This window comes from Scyliorhinus canicula, chromosome 3 (genome assembly GCF_902713615.1).
Source record: "Scyliorhinus canicula chromosome 3, sScyCan1.1, whole genome shotgun sequence".
Taxonomy (NCBI): Eukaryota; Metazoa; Chordata; class Chondrichthyes; order Carcharhiniformes; family Scyliorhinidae; genus Scyliorhinus; species Scyliorhinus canicula.
This window is the reverse complement of record NC_052148.1, coordinates 255,615,532-255,630,519: the sequence shown is the minus strand read 5'-3', so window position 1 is coordinate 255,630,519 and position 14,988 is coordinate 255,615,532. Positions and strand designations below refer to the sequence as shown.

General features: G+C 46.9%; 1 protein-coding gene across 1 annotated transcript in view; it reads right to left on the bottom strand.

The window, feature by feature from the left end:
* The window catches only part of LOC119963460 (protein CASP-like), a 99,850-nt gene that overhangs the window by 74,614 nt on the left and 10,248 nt on the right, over positions 1 to 14,988 (bottom strand). Inside the window, exon 3 of the mRNA XM_038792618.1 lies at positions 9,474 to 9,750. Within this exon, the coding sequence (XP_038648546.1) occupies positions 9,474 to 9,750 (277 nt within the window). The remainder of the gene's footprint in view (positions 1 to 9,473; positions 9,751 to 14,988) is intronic.

Below are 14,988 nucleotides of genomic sequence, written 5' to 3'. Positions count from 1 at the left end.
GGGTAGCGTCCCTGCCTCTGAGCCAGAGGTTTTGGTTTCAAGTCCCATCCCAAGGAAGGTGTCTTTGTAATGTGGCCAGCGGGTTGAGTATCAACCTGCACACTCCTTCCAACATGGCAGGCAGTAAGAGTGGTAGTCACGCTTGATGTAGAGTGGTGCCTCTCAAGCTACCAGCAACCTGTGTGGTGGTATGATTAACATAGCTGCATGCCATTGGTGCAGAACACCGGCTTACCATTGGCCCTGGTCGGTCATGTGCCTCTCGACCGATTGGTTGAGACCAGTCATGTGACGGCTCCCCGATTGGTCGAGAGGCTGAGCTAACCCCGCCTCCAGGGTGAGGTATAAATACCCAGTACGCCCGGCGGTCGTCCATTTGCTGTAGTCGACCGCAGGGCTAACATCTAGCTTATTAAAGCCTAACTTTTGTACAGCAACTCGTCTCGCGTTTGATTGATGGTTCATCAACCTGTTCTGGGAAAAACCTTCTTGTGGGGACAGATGAAAACCTGCCTCATGAACCACTAGGTGCGTGAAGAGAAGCAACAACAACTGCCTTTTATTGATTTGTGTACATGGACATCAAAATCCCACTGTCCCTCCACATTTCCTCGCCCCTCACCTTCAAACAAAAAAGAATCTTAAGTTGATGTGGCAATGTGCCAGCTAACTTTATTTCACACAATCGCTCAAACATTCCTTTTGACTATAACAATCAATATGAAGGAGAGATCCAGGAGTGTAATTGCTGAAGTATGCTTGCTTCCATCGTGCTGGCACCCTCTAATGTTCAATCATCAATCTGCAAGTGCGATACATTCAGACTATTTCCCCTCGCACCCCTCAGAATTTCAACACGATAACAACCGACCACCCTCAGAATTTCAACACAATACCAACTGACTCCCCCCATCATAATTTCAACACAATATCAGCCGATACCCCCCTCAGAATTTCAACACGATAACAGCCGACCCCCCTCAGAATTTCAACACAATACCAGCTGTAGCCCTCTAAAATGGACACCAGTCTACAAAATGGAGAACTGCTAAGACTGCAGGGAAAAACAGCCATAGTAAGGACACACAGCTTGCAGTAGCATTTTGCACGTACAAAACCGGTTTCAAGGCAGGTGCAGAGACTCAGCCAAAGGTGCAAATAGGAAAGCGATCTGCATACTAATGAGATGATACCGGCCCAGTCCCAGATACAATAGAAACATTTTAAGTATCGATTGATACTTTCTATAGCTACCCAGCCAGGATGGCGCCAGAGAACCCAGGTCAATGACCCCTAGGAACCGCCCCCCGCCATCGAGGAACGACTCCAGGATAGGGGAATTCGAATGATATCGATTGGGAAAGACCCAATCGATACCTAGCAGGTGAAAGAGCCCGCCCCAAGGGGCACGGACCTCTAGGACCTATAAAGAGAAGGTCAAGCACATGATTCGGTCTGTTGCTTCCAGACTCCGGCCCAGATCTGTTGCTTCCAGACTCCGGCCCAGATCTGTTGCATCCTGACTCTGACCCCAGCCTCCAGATCCTGTCTTTCATCACCGGCCGTTGAGCATCAGCCATCTTTCAGTAAGTGCCAAACAACGATCGCTACGTGACCCAGGCATTGCTTATACTCTTACCGTCTATTAGTGAACAGAAGGTGCAGTCCAGAAAGGAACAAAGGCCTTGTCTCCTGACCTTGCTGGTTCCTACTTAGATAAGTATTTAGTCTTTAATAGTAGAAATAAGTATTAGTCTTTTAGCGTGTGCATGAGTATTTATTATATCTGTTATAATAAACACTAATTCTTTAGACTTACTGATCGGTGTTAAGACTTATTGCTTTGAACTTGACCTTGATAACTTGTGACGGTGTCTGTTACGGCACCTGGCGACTCCTGAGCATAGATACAGACACAGAGGCAAACCAGTGTTAAGCACATGTCCTTTAAATGGAGGCGTGTTAATCACACTAACAGTAGAACGAGCAACACAGCAGAGCCCCCCTCAGAATTTCAACACAATACCAGCCGATACCCCCCTCAGAATTTCAACACAATACCAGCCGATACCCCCCTCAGAATTTCAACACAATACCAGCCGATACCCCCCTCAGAATTTCAACACAATACCAGCCGATACCCCCCTCAGAATTTCAACACAATAACAGCCGACCCCCCCTCAGAATTTCAACACAATAACAGACCCCCCGCTCAGAATTTCAACACAATATCAGCCCCCCCTCCCCTCACAATTTCAACACAATACCAGCCCCCCTCCCCTCGGAATTTCAAGACAGTAACAGCCGTCATCTCCCGGAGGACCGGGATACAGAGTGCGGTGCACTCTGAGAATATGCTGCTTTTCAGGGAGCAGAGCATCACGAAAGCGGCACCGCACCTGATTTTGGCGTCATCGAGAATTCTCCGCCCCCCTTGCCGAACCCGATTATGGGGTCAGGGATCGGAGAATGCTGATTTGCCGTGGAACAATTAATAAACCCAGACCTCAAGTAATCATCTATATGCTGCTTTGTTGCTGTTTTCAGCTTCTTCTTCATAGATTGTTCACCAGAGGCCCAGAGTTCTCATCAGCTCTGCTGGCATCTGCAAAATGGAGGAAACTCTCTCGCGTCCAGTACACATGACATCAGCGTACGGGACGCGTGACCTCCACCCTGCCGCCGCTTCCAGTGGGAGGACTCTGTCGTTTGATGAAAAAGACTGGCCCTAGACAGCGCGCTGACGTCAGCAGGACTCCGTACACCCCACTGGGCTCCAGGCCTGTGCATTGCGGATACGGCCCGCATGTGCGGGAGAGCTGGCAATCTCAATGGTCCGTCACTGCCGGCATTTTTAAAAGCCGGTCGCGGCCATTTGGTGCTCCCCCCGCGATGGGGAACGCCGGAACCGAGCCCCACAACCAACCCATGACCCGCAACTTGCCCGCGACCCACCCGCGGGTCACGACCCTGAGTTTGAAAACCCCTGGCTTAGGATATGCAGGGAGAGTGCGAATGAGAAATGAGCAGGCAGTCAGAATTTAGGGAGCTCGGTAGCAAATTAGCAAGCAGGACCTCAAAAGTAGCCATCTCTGGATTATTCCCGGTTGAGAGTATAGTAATCGGAGGAAAGAGCAGAATATGTGGCTGCACAAATAATGCAGGAAGGGAGGGCTTAACAGTTCTGGGACATTAGAATCAGTTCTGGAGGTGATGAAAAATGTATAGGCCAGACAGGCTGTACCTAAACTGAGCTGAAACCAATTTTCTTACGGAATGATTTGCTAATGCTATTCAGGAGGGATCAAACTAACTTGGCAGAGGTGTGGGAGCCAGGAGGTAACACTGGAGAAGGACAGCAAAAGCAATTAATATTAGGAAAGGCAGTACCAGAGTGGGAAATAGTAAGGGGAAAGTAAAAAAAAATCTAAATTAGGATTATATAATGGCCACCATTCAAATGCTGTAACCATTGAAAGATTCTATGTATTGTATCCTCAGGATTTACAGTTAGGGTGATCTGATAGGGGTTGGCATGCACACACCTGTTGCTAAGTGAAGATCATCAAATGTGCATTCTAGCTAAACCCTTTCCTTTTATTCTAACAAATGACTTGCATGTAGTTCCTGGATCAAATAGTTTTGAAATGATGTAAGCTAACAATGCAAAATTCATGAAGCAAACACCCATCTTTGATTGACAATTCATGTTCTATCCAATGTATAAAATAGAATTTCTAATGAGAGAATAGGTGTTCTGCGGGATTCTCTGTTGGTGGGGGTCCTCTGCCCCGCCGGCATGCCAGCACATATCCCGAGGGCGTGGGGCGGCCCACAATGGGAAGCCCCATTGGCCGGCTTGGAAATGGAGAGTCATGGTGCTGGTGGAGGCGTGCCGTGCCGGAAAACGGGGCTGGAGGAACGGAGAATCCCACCCGTTAACTTTTTATAATATTTTGGGGGGTATTTTGTTACTCTGTGAAGAAGGTTGCCTGTATCAATGAATTAAGTTAAGGAAAGGGTACTAGAGACAGGTTGCCTTGATGGTTTAAGACATGCAAGGATCGAGGTGTTAGGTTTGTCCATTTGTAATGAGATATTATGGTGGGTCTGAGATGCAAGTAAATATGTTGGATCGAACATTTGCACTTTTAGATCATTTGAGAGTTTGTTTGAACATTGAAGGGAAGTTAGACATGACCAGAAACATTTTTGCATCTTATAAGAGTTCCGTAGGTAAACAGGAGAGGTTTTATTACATTTTACTGATCCAAAAGCAGAGACAAAATAGAAACACAAAAGATTTTTGGCGCGATTCTCCCAGAGGGGGAGAAATCGTAAGGCTGGCGTCAAATCCGGGCGGGTTTGACGCCAACCCCCCCCTCCCCGACCGGGAACCGATTCTGGTCCCCGGTCGGGGCTCGCATGCCGCCGCCGTAAACTCCGGCATCGCGGGCTTAACGAATTTCGTTAAGCCCACTTGCCAGAGTTTGCGCCGGCTGACGCGTCATATGACGTCAGCCGCGCATGCGCGGATTGGAAGACTCCAACCCGCGCATGCGCGGATGACATCATCGCGCATTTGCGCGAAACCTGCGCATGCGCGGGCCGGGATGCCCCTCAGCCGCCCCGCGAAGTGATACAGCGGGGCGGCGGAGGGACAAAGAATGTGCGGGCATCGGACCCGCTGCCCACGATCGGTGCCCACCGATCGCGGGCCCATGGCACCCTTGGCACGGCCATGGTACTGCCGTGCCAATCGGTGCCATGGTTTTAAAAATCGGCACTTTACGGCCGTTTTTACGAACGGCCAGACCAGGTGTGTTTGCCGTTCGTAAAAACAGCCGTAAAGGGCTGGGAACTCGGCCCATCGGACAGCTGAGAATCGCTGCTGGCCGTAAAAAAACGGCGGCAGCGATTCGTATCGGGAGTCGGGTGGGGGGGGGGGAGAATAGCGGGAGGGCGTTGGACGAGCGTGGCCGTAAAATTTTACGAGCCACGCTATTCTCCGCACCGTCGTGAGTGCGGAGAATTGCGCCCAAATATTTGGTCGTATTGTGACCTTCAAAGAGGTGTGCAAACTTGGAATGTGAAATGAAAGGGAAAAAGGGTATTTTAGAGTTGCAGTGCAAAGCTTAGGTATTGGCTGTGTGAGGAAATTTCCCTGAAAACAGTCCTGTGATGAGAGATTCAGTCATTCAGTCAAGACAGAAAAGTCTTGGGCTGTGAAAAGGAGTCTTGCTCTAAAGTTTCTTGGGTTTCCACAGCAGAGTGGAAGAAGGTTTAAGGGGTTTTGTAGTATGGCTTTATTAAAGAAAAAGCAGTTATGCCTTGGGTAATAATACTAGGTTTTTATAGTTAAAAAAATATGAGGGAGTGTTACCTAGAAGGTGCTTACTTGTGGGTCTGACCAAATAGGAGGTCTTTTGAGGGGGGGGGGAATTTATTAAGAATAATGTTGTATGGGCTGGTTTAGCTCAGCGGGATAAGACAGCTGGATTGTAATGCAGAACAAGGCAAGCAGCGCGGGTTCAATTCCCGTACCAGCTTACCCGAACAGGCACCGGAATGTGGCGACTAGGAGCTTTTCACAGTAACTTCATAATTGTGATAATAAAAGATTATTATTATTAATTGTGCAACTGTAATCTTATGTGCTTAAGTTTTCTTTTCTTCTTGTTAATAAACCTTTTTTACTTTTATTTTTTTAATTCCAAAGATGTTACTGGACTTCTTTATGTTCAGGTAAGTATATTTTCTTTTAATTTTCAGAATACAAACAAAAAGGGGGACAGTCTGTAAGCCAGGTGCCCACTGGGATTTGGTTTGCTTGACAATTAATATCTGCTGTGGTTTTAGCATCAGTTAAACTGAATTTTCAGGATGCAGGATTGTTGACGATCCATCAACCCACATTAGACCATCAACAGGGTGCCCTCTAGTGTTCAGTTAGCAATATGCAATCCGATATATAGCAGCTAGAAGTCTTGCGCTGAATTTTTCTGGTTCAGTACTGGCAGCAATGGAGGCAGAGAAGCCAGGTAAATGGGGAAGAGCCACAGCAGCACAGCTCCCTGGTGCATTTCTGCGACAAGGGAACTTTCCCAGAGGTGAGCTGTAAATCTGATCGGCTGCCTGTTACAATAGGGGAACGTTTAGGGCCTCGCTGGTATCTTGCCGTTGCTTGTTGCCATGTGCAGAGATGCCCAGCCCAGTGGAGGTGAACACTATGCAGCAGGATGAGGGGGAGGGGGTGTAGGGGATGGTCATCAGAGCTGGATGCTCCATGCCCCATTGGCAGGGTCACAAGCATTAAAGCCGCAATCTTGCCTGAGCTCAATTCAGCAGAAGGGTTTCCCTCCATCCCTATTTACCTGTTGATTTCTGCTCTCCTGGGCTGCCCAGTGAGGGTAATTCCATGCAGTGCTGCCGACGCTCCAGAACTGCTGGTCCTTTGATTGGGCCTGTGGCATCAGGAGTCCACGCACTGTCCTCAATAGGACAGAGAGCGAGGAGGTGGCTATCTTGGAGGCCAGCTCCCTGAAGATTGTGCTGTTAATCTCACTACCAGCAAATGCTTGTTGATGACCCCTCCCCATTTGGTTTCTAGGCCTGTGGAACAATCCACCCCCTTGTTCCTGTTTACAGAGCCACTAACATGGATAACAGGGCCGATATATACTTGGACAGATATATATCTACATTGATGAATAGATATACATTTAGATGTCAAGGTCGACAATGCACATTGGTAGATACGTACATTAAAAGGCAGATCCAACAGACAGGCAGGCAGACAGAACTAGCTGCCTTCTCCAGTAATGAATATTTGAATATTGCTGAAAAAAGCAACATGGTTCCAAAGATTTTTGTCTTACATTCATTAGGACAAATGTAAGAATGCCAAATTTCAAATAATCACATTGATCTTAGTCACGGAGAAAGCAACAGGGAGCTAATAGTCCAACAACCAATTTAAAATCAAAGAGAAAATGCTGGATAATCTCAACAGGTCTGGCAGCATCTGTAGGGGGAGGAAAGAGCTCACGTTTTGAGTCCAGATGACCCTTTGTCAAAGCTAAAAGACAGAGAAAGTGTCTTTTAGAGAGGTTGAGTAGACTGGGACTGTACTCGTTGGAATTTAGAAGGATGAGGGGGGGATCTTATAGAAATATATAAAATTATGAAGGGAATAGATAGGATAGATGCGGGCAGGTTGTTTCCACTGGCGGGTGAAAGCAGAACTAGGGGGCATAGCCTCAGAATAAGGGGAAGTAGATTTAGGACTGAGTTTAGAAGGAACTTCTTTACCCAATGGGTTGTGAATCTGTGGAATTCCTTGCCCAGTGAAGCAGTAGAGGCTCCTTCATTAAATGTTTTTAAGATAAAGATAGATCGTTTTTTGAAGAATAAAGGGATTAAGGGGTATGGTGTTCGGCCGGAAAGTGGAGCTGAGTCCACAAAAGATCAACCATGATCTCATTGAATGGTGGAGCAGGCTCGAGGGGCCAGATGGCCTAGTCCTGCTCCTAGTTCTTATGTTCTTATGCTGCTAGACCTGTTGAGATTTTCCAGCATTTTCTCTTTTGGTTTCAGATTCCAGCATCCGCAGTAATTTTCTTTTAACCAATTTAAGATAATTAGTTGACCGAGAGTTCCCTGTTGATTTCCTCACGATGACGCCTCGGCACCCTTTTCTCCTGCAGTATAAATTGTTGTGGCCTTTTGAAATTTGGTATTCTTGTGTTTGTCCTGTTGAATGTAAGATGAAAAGCTTTGACAGCATGTCTCACTTTTCAGCAATATTCAAGCTCTGTACTACTAAGCGACTGTGAATTAACATTTCAAATGACACTCAGCCTTATGTCTTCCCCCCTTAGCTTCTTCCTGTATGCTGCCAAAAAGATGCACCAGACGAGTTCCTACATGACTGCTTGGAGTCAGTGGATTGGTCCATATTTAAGAACTCAGTGACCAACCTAAACGGGTATGCCACCACCGTCACAGACTTCATCAGCAAATATGTAGAAGACTGCGTGCCAAAGAAAGTAGTACGTATGTTCCCCAACCATGGCTCAATAGGAAGATTGACTCCCTATTGAAGGCCAGGTCTGAGGCGTTTAAGTCAGGCGACCCTAACTTATACAAGAAATCCAGGTACGACCTCCGCAAAGTTATCAGGGATGCCAAGAGACAATATCAGACCAAGCTAGAGTCACAGAGTAGCGTTACAGACTCTTGTTGGTTGTGGCAAGGCTTAAACAGCATAACAGGCTACAAAGCAAAGCCGAGCAGAATCTCCAGCAGCAGCACACACCTCCCCGATGAACTCAATGCATTCTATGCTCGGTTCGAGCAGGAAACCATCATACCGCTGACGACTGCCCCAGCAGCCCCAGACACACCCACACCCACCGTCACTGATTCAGAAATCATATCGGCCTTCCTGAAAGTGAACCCTCGGAAGGCACTCAGATCCTGTGCGGACCAGTTGGCAGATGTGTTCGCTGACATCTTCAACCTCTCCCTACTCCATTCCAAGGTCCTCATCTGCTTCAAGAAGACCACCATCATACCGGTGCCAAAGAACTTCAATGATTACCATCCAGTGGTCTTGACATCGACCGTGACGAAGTGCTTCAAGAGGTTGGTCATGAGGCACATCAACTCCATACTTCCAGAATGCCTAGATCCACTGCAATTCGCACACCGCCACAATTTATCCACAGCAGATGCCATCTCCCTGGCCCTACACTCATCCCTGGAGCATCTCGACAACAAGGACAACTACATCAGACTCCTATTTATTGACTGCAGCTCCGCCTTCAACACCATAATCCCAGCCAAGCTCATATCAAAGCTCCAAAACCTGGGACTTGGCTCCTCACTCTGCAACTGGATCCTTGACTTTCTGATCCATAGACCACAATCAGTAAGGATAAACAACAACATCTCCTCCATGATAATCCTCAATACCGGGTTCCCGCAAGGCTGCGTACTTAGCCCCAACAATACTCCATACATGCACACGACTGTGTGGTAAAATCTGGCTCCAACTCCATCTCCAAGTTTGCTGATGACACGACTGTAGTGGGTCGGATCTCGAACAACGATGACTCAGAATACAGGAGGGAGATGGAGAACCTAGTGGTGTCGTGTAACGATAACAATCTCTCCCTCAATGTCAGCAAAACTAAAGAGCTGCTCATTGACTTCAGGAAGCAAAGTATTGTACTCACCCTTGTCTGCATCAACGGGGCCAAGGTGGAAATGGTTGTCAGCTTCAAATTCTTAGGTGTGCACATCACCAACAATCTGCCCTGGTCCACCCAAGTCATGTACGCAGAACAATACTTTTCACTGTACCTCAGTACACGTGACAATAAACAAATCCAATCCAATCCAAAAAATGAATATATGTTTTGACAGTAAATAATTGAATGCAGAGTTATGTGAATGTGATTTTACTGTACCTTTTGCTTTAAGATCATCTTGTCAATTATAGCACTGTGATTGACCACTTCCATATTCTTCTTGTTCATTTGTTCTCGTTGCTCTTTTAAGGCATAGCAAGCTGTCTTCAGACTGTCAGTCAGGGCCCATCTTCTGCTTTCAGACTCCAATAAATTTAACTGCATGTTCCTCTCAGACTGTCTTCCATATCGGGTTGTTGCACAGACATTCGCACCATTGGGAGATATCGGTTTGCCCATGTTGTAAATTTCAGAACCTGATCTACTACTGCAGGAACTGAAATAAGAAATATATTTAACAACTTCCTTGTCAAACTATTTCAAGGACTGTATTATGTTCACAAGGAAAAATATAACCTACGACCTATCTGTAGATAGTAGTTAGAATGCGAATTAGAACATGTTTTTATATGACAGTAAAAACATACCAACTTTGGCTAATGCATCTTTCTTGTAACATAGAAACTGAGTTTCTCTGAGTATCAGCTTCTTCACCTGGAGGGGTTTCATGTAAAATGTGTTTCATTTTTATCATGGGTTTGTCTCAGATTGCACTGAACAGTTACTTGCCAGTTGGAAACCAATCTTGGTCAATATTGCGGGCAGGTCATAAAATAGCATTTCATTGCGTAACTGTTGCCAAACTAAACAGGTCTGGTATTTTGACATATATGTTCACTACATACTAGTTGAGAAATACTTTCCACTGACTGTAAATCAGTCTGCACCGTAACGTCTCTGTAATGTGGGTATAGGATATATTAAATGGAAAGTAGGGTCTTCCAGGGGGCATAGCCATAATGGGAAAGATGCTACTTGGGATAATGGGGCTGGTTTAGCACAGGGCTAAATCGCTGGCTTTGAAAGCAGACCAAGGCAAGCCAGCAGCACGGTTCAGTTCCCATACCAGCCTCCCCGAACAGGCGCCGGAATGTGGCGACTAGGGGCTTTTCACGGTAACTTCATTTGAAGCCTACTTGTGACAATAAGCGATTTTCATTTTCATTTTTTTTTCAAATAGTGGATAATTAACGTATATTAAAAATACAACTTGTATTTTCCGTCAATAAAAGTAGGAGCCGACATTTGTCTTTTTGAGTATTTTCCGTCAGTAAGCAACTTTATCTGTGTGCATTGGCTGCTATTATTTCAGACTCTCTCTGGCATGTGCAAGCACTGGGCAAGGTTTCCTGCCACCCATGTGAACTCAGAGCTGTTTCTATGGGAAAGAATTTGCATTTCACAGAACTGTTATGCTTCAGAAGGAGGCCATTTGGCCCATCATGTCTATACCGGATCTCCAAAGGAGCATCATGACATAGTGCCATTCCTCTGACTTTTTCCCCATACAGGAGGCCCAGGGATCTGCAACCTCAGAGTCCCTGTGGCCTAAACGGAGTACAATCTCCTCAAATGAGGGGGGCGACTCTACCCCCTTAAAATAGAGACTGCTGGGACTTAACTATCCCGTCCCAAGTGTGGGCCAGGTGCTGGAGACCTGTCGGGGAGTCGGAAGTGTAAATATATATAAGGAAATAAATCTAACTTTTTCTTCAGTCGTTGCTTCCGAGTGGTCGCTTGCCTGAGACTTTACACTCTACATGCTGTTTCTATTCGAATAATCATTTAATGCCCACTTGAATGCCCCGATTAAACCTGCCTCCACCACATGTGCAGGCAGTGCATTCCAGACCCAAACCACTCATTGTGTAAAAAGATTTTTTTCTCACATCCATTTGCTTCTTTTGCAAATCACCTTAAATCTGTGCCTCCCATTCTTGATCTTTTTAAGAGCGGCAACTGTTTCTCCCTATCTACTCAGTTCAGCCCTCTCAATGATTTTGAGGGTCTCTATCAGATCTCCTCTCAGCCTTCTGCTCTCCATGGCGAGCCTTCTGCCTCTCCTAGAGAAGCACGATAGCACAGTGGTTAGCACTGTTGTTTCACAGCTCCAGGGTCCCAGGTTCGATTCCTGTCTTGGATCAGTGTCCTGTGCGGAGTCTGCACGTTCTCCCTGTGTCTGCGTGCGTTTTCTCCGGGTGCTCCAGTTTCCTTCCACAAGTCCCAAAAGACATGGGGCGAGATTCTCCGCAAATGCGGAGGATCGTAAAGGCTGCCGTGGGACAGGCCGTGACCCACGGCAGCCTTCACGCCCACTTCCGGGGCCGATTCTCCCCCCCAGGTGGGGCTAGGAGCGCGGCCCCGTGTGTCATGGCGGCGCAGCCTTGATGACGGTCGTCAAGGCCGCACGTCAAGTGTCACGCCGGCTGACGCGGGCGATGACGTCAGCCGCCCATGCGCAGGTTGGACAACGCCAACCCGCGTATGCGCAGTTGGCGTCTTTTCCCTCAGCCGCCCTGCAAGACGTGGCGGCTTGATCTTGTGGGGCGGCGGAGGGAAACAAGTGCGTCCGTTACGGACACGCGGCCCTGATCGGTGGGCACCGATCGCGGGCCTATGCCCCCCTTGGCACGGCCGTGGTACTACCATGCCAATCAGGCCCCCAGATGCCCCAAACGGGCATCTGGCGCCCGTTTCACGACGGCAGCGAGCAGGTGTTTTTGTTGCCGTGTTGAAACGGGCGTGAAGGCCCGGCCGCTCGGCCCATCGGCCTTGGAGAATTGCCGCTCGCCGTAATAACAGTGAACGGCGATTTGTGGTGTGGGTCGGGCGTGGAGGGGGGGGGAGAATAGCGGGAGGCGTGAAAAATGTCGGGAGGCCCTCCCGCTATTCTCCCACCCAGCGCGGGGGGCGGAGAATCGCGCCCATGCTGTTAGGTAATTTGGACATTCTGAATTCTCCCTCTGTGTACCCAAATAGGTGGCAGAATGTGGCGACTTGGGGCTTTTCACAGTAACTTCATTACAGTGTTAATGTGAGCCTGCTTGTGACAATAAAGATTATTATTATTTTAGAACAGTCCCAACCTCTCCAATCTCTCCTTGTAACTGAAGTTTCTCATCCCTGGAACCATTCTTTTAAACCTCTTCTGCACTCTCTCCAATGTCTCCACATCCTTCCGTTGGTGTGATGCCCCGAATTTTACACAATATTCCACCTGAGGTCTAATTAGTGTCTTGTAGAGGTTCAGCATAACTTCCTTGCTCTTGTACTCTATCCATGCCCCCACACCCCTATTAATAAAGACCAGAATACTATATGCTTCATTAACTGCTCTCTCCACCTGTCCCGCCGCCTTTAATGACTTATGCACATTTACACCCAAGTCCCTCTGCTCCGGCATCCCTTTTAGAACTTTTATCCCTTATTTTCTATTGTGTCTCCATGTTCTTCCTACCAAAATGCATCACCTCACACCTCTTCACATTGAACTTCATCTGTCACATATGTGCCCACTCTACAAACTGGTCTATATTCTTTTGAGGTTCTACACTGCCCTCGTCACAGTTTACAATATTTCAAAGTTTTGTATCATCTGCAAACTTTGAAACTGTCCCCTGCACAACAAGATCTCGATTATTTATATAGATCAGGAAACGCAAGGATCCCAATGCCGACCCCTATAGAACATCACTGCAAACCTTCCTCCCGCCTGCAAAATATCCATTAACCTTTGCTTCCTATTATTCAGTCAATTTTGTATCCACCTTTCTACTGTTCCTTTTATTCCATGAGCTCTAACTTTTCTCACAAGTGTGGCACTGTATCGAATGCTGCCTGAACGTCCCAGTACACCAGATCAACAGCATTACCCTGATCGACCCTCTCTGGTCCTTCCTCAAGAAGCTCCAGCAAGTTAGTTAAACATGATTATCCCTTAAGAAATCCATGCTGTGTTTTCCTAATCAACCCTCATTTTCCATGTGACCACTAATTCTATCCCGAATAATTGTTACTAGAAGCTTGCCCACTGCTGATGTTGAACTGACTGGCCTGTAATTTCTGGGGTTATCCTTACAACCTTTCCTGAACAAGAGTGTAATATTTGCAATCATAGAATGTACATAGAATTTACAGTGCAGAAGGAGGCCACTCGGCCCATCGAGTCTGCACCGGCTCTTGGAAAGAGCACCCTACCCGAGGTCAACACCTCCACCCTATCCCCATAACCCAGTAACCCCACCCAACACTAAGGGCAATTTTGGACACTAAGGGCAATTTATCATGGCCAATCCTCCTAACCTGCACATCTTTGGACTGTGGGAGGAAACCGGAGCACCCGGAGGAAACCCACACACACACGGGGAGGATGTGCAGACTCCACACAGACAGTGACCCAAGCCGGAATCGAACCTGGGACCCTGGAGCTGTGAAGCAATTGTGCTATCCACAATGTTACCGTGCTATCCCAATCCTCTGGCACCTCCCCCGAGTCCAGAGAAGACTGGAAGATTATGGTCAGTGCCCCTGCAATTTCCATTCTCACTTCCTTCAATATCCTTGGATGCATCTCAACTCGTTCACTACTTCCTCCTGATCAATTTTGAACCCTTCTAGGGACAGAAGTGCTTTGACTGTCACCATGTCTTGGTTAGCATTTATCACCTTGGTAAAGATGGTTGCAAAGTATTAACTTAGTACCTCTGCCATGCCCCCTGCCCTATTCGATCCAATGCCTCCTTTTATCACCCTTTTACTACTTATATGCCAAGAGAATACTTCAGGACTCTCCTTCATGTTGTCTATCAGGCTTTTCTCATAATCCCTCCTCGCTTCTCTAATGTGTTTTGTGCCTCCCTTCTGTATTTTCTACCTGACACCTGCCATAAGCAAACTCTTTCTTCCTTACCTTAATTTCTATCTCATTTTTCATCCAGGGAGCTCTGGAATATTTACTCTACCTTATTCTTTTAAGGAAATACACCTTGACTGTGTCCGGATCATTTCTGTTTTGAAGGAAGCCTATTCAGCTACAGTTTTTCCCATCAACCTTTCATTCCAGTCTAACTGTCCCAGCTCCTTTCTTTCCCCACTTAAATCACCTCTCCACCAGTTAGTTACTCTTACTCTGGGTTGCCTATTTTCCTTTTCTGTTATCATCCTAAATCTTTCAATGCAATGGTCACTGTCTCTCAAATGTTCACCCACTGATACTTGATCTACTTGACCCACCTCATTTCCAAGAACACTCCATCCTTTCTTCTTGGACTGGACACAGTCTGTGGAGGAATATTTTTCTGAACACAATCTAAGTACTTTTCCCCCTCTCTGCCCTTTACACTACCGCTGGCCCACTCTACATTCAAGTAATTAACGTCCTCCATCAAAACTACTCTATATTGTTTGCATTTCTCTGCAATTTCCCTGCAGATTTTGTTCTACTTCATGCTTCTCACTAGTTGGTAGGCTATAGACTATACCAAGCAAATTAACTGCAAACTTTTTCTTCCTTAACTCTGGCCAAATTGATCATATCCTTGAATCCTCTGTGACGTCCTCTCTTCAGCACTGCAATGCCCTCCCTAACCCCTCCTCCTTTTCTCCCTTTCCTATCTTTTCTGAACACCTAGTACCCAGGAATATTTCACACCCAGTCCTGCCCTTCCTTGAGACA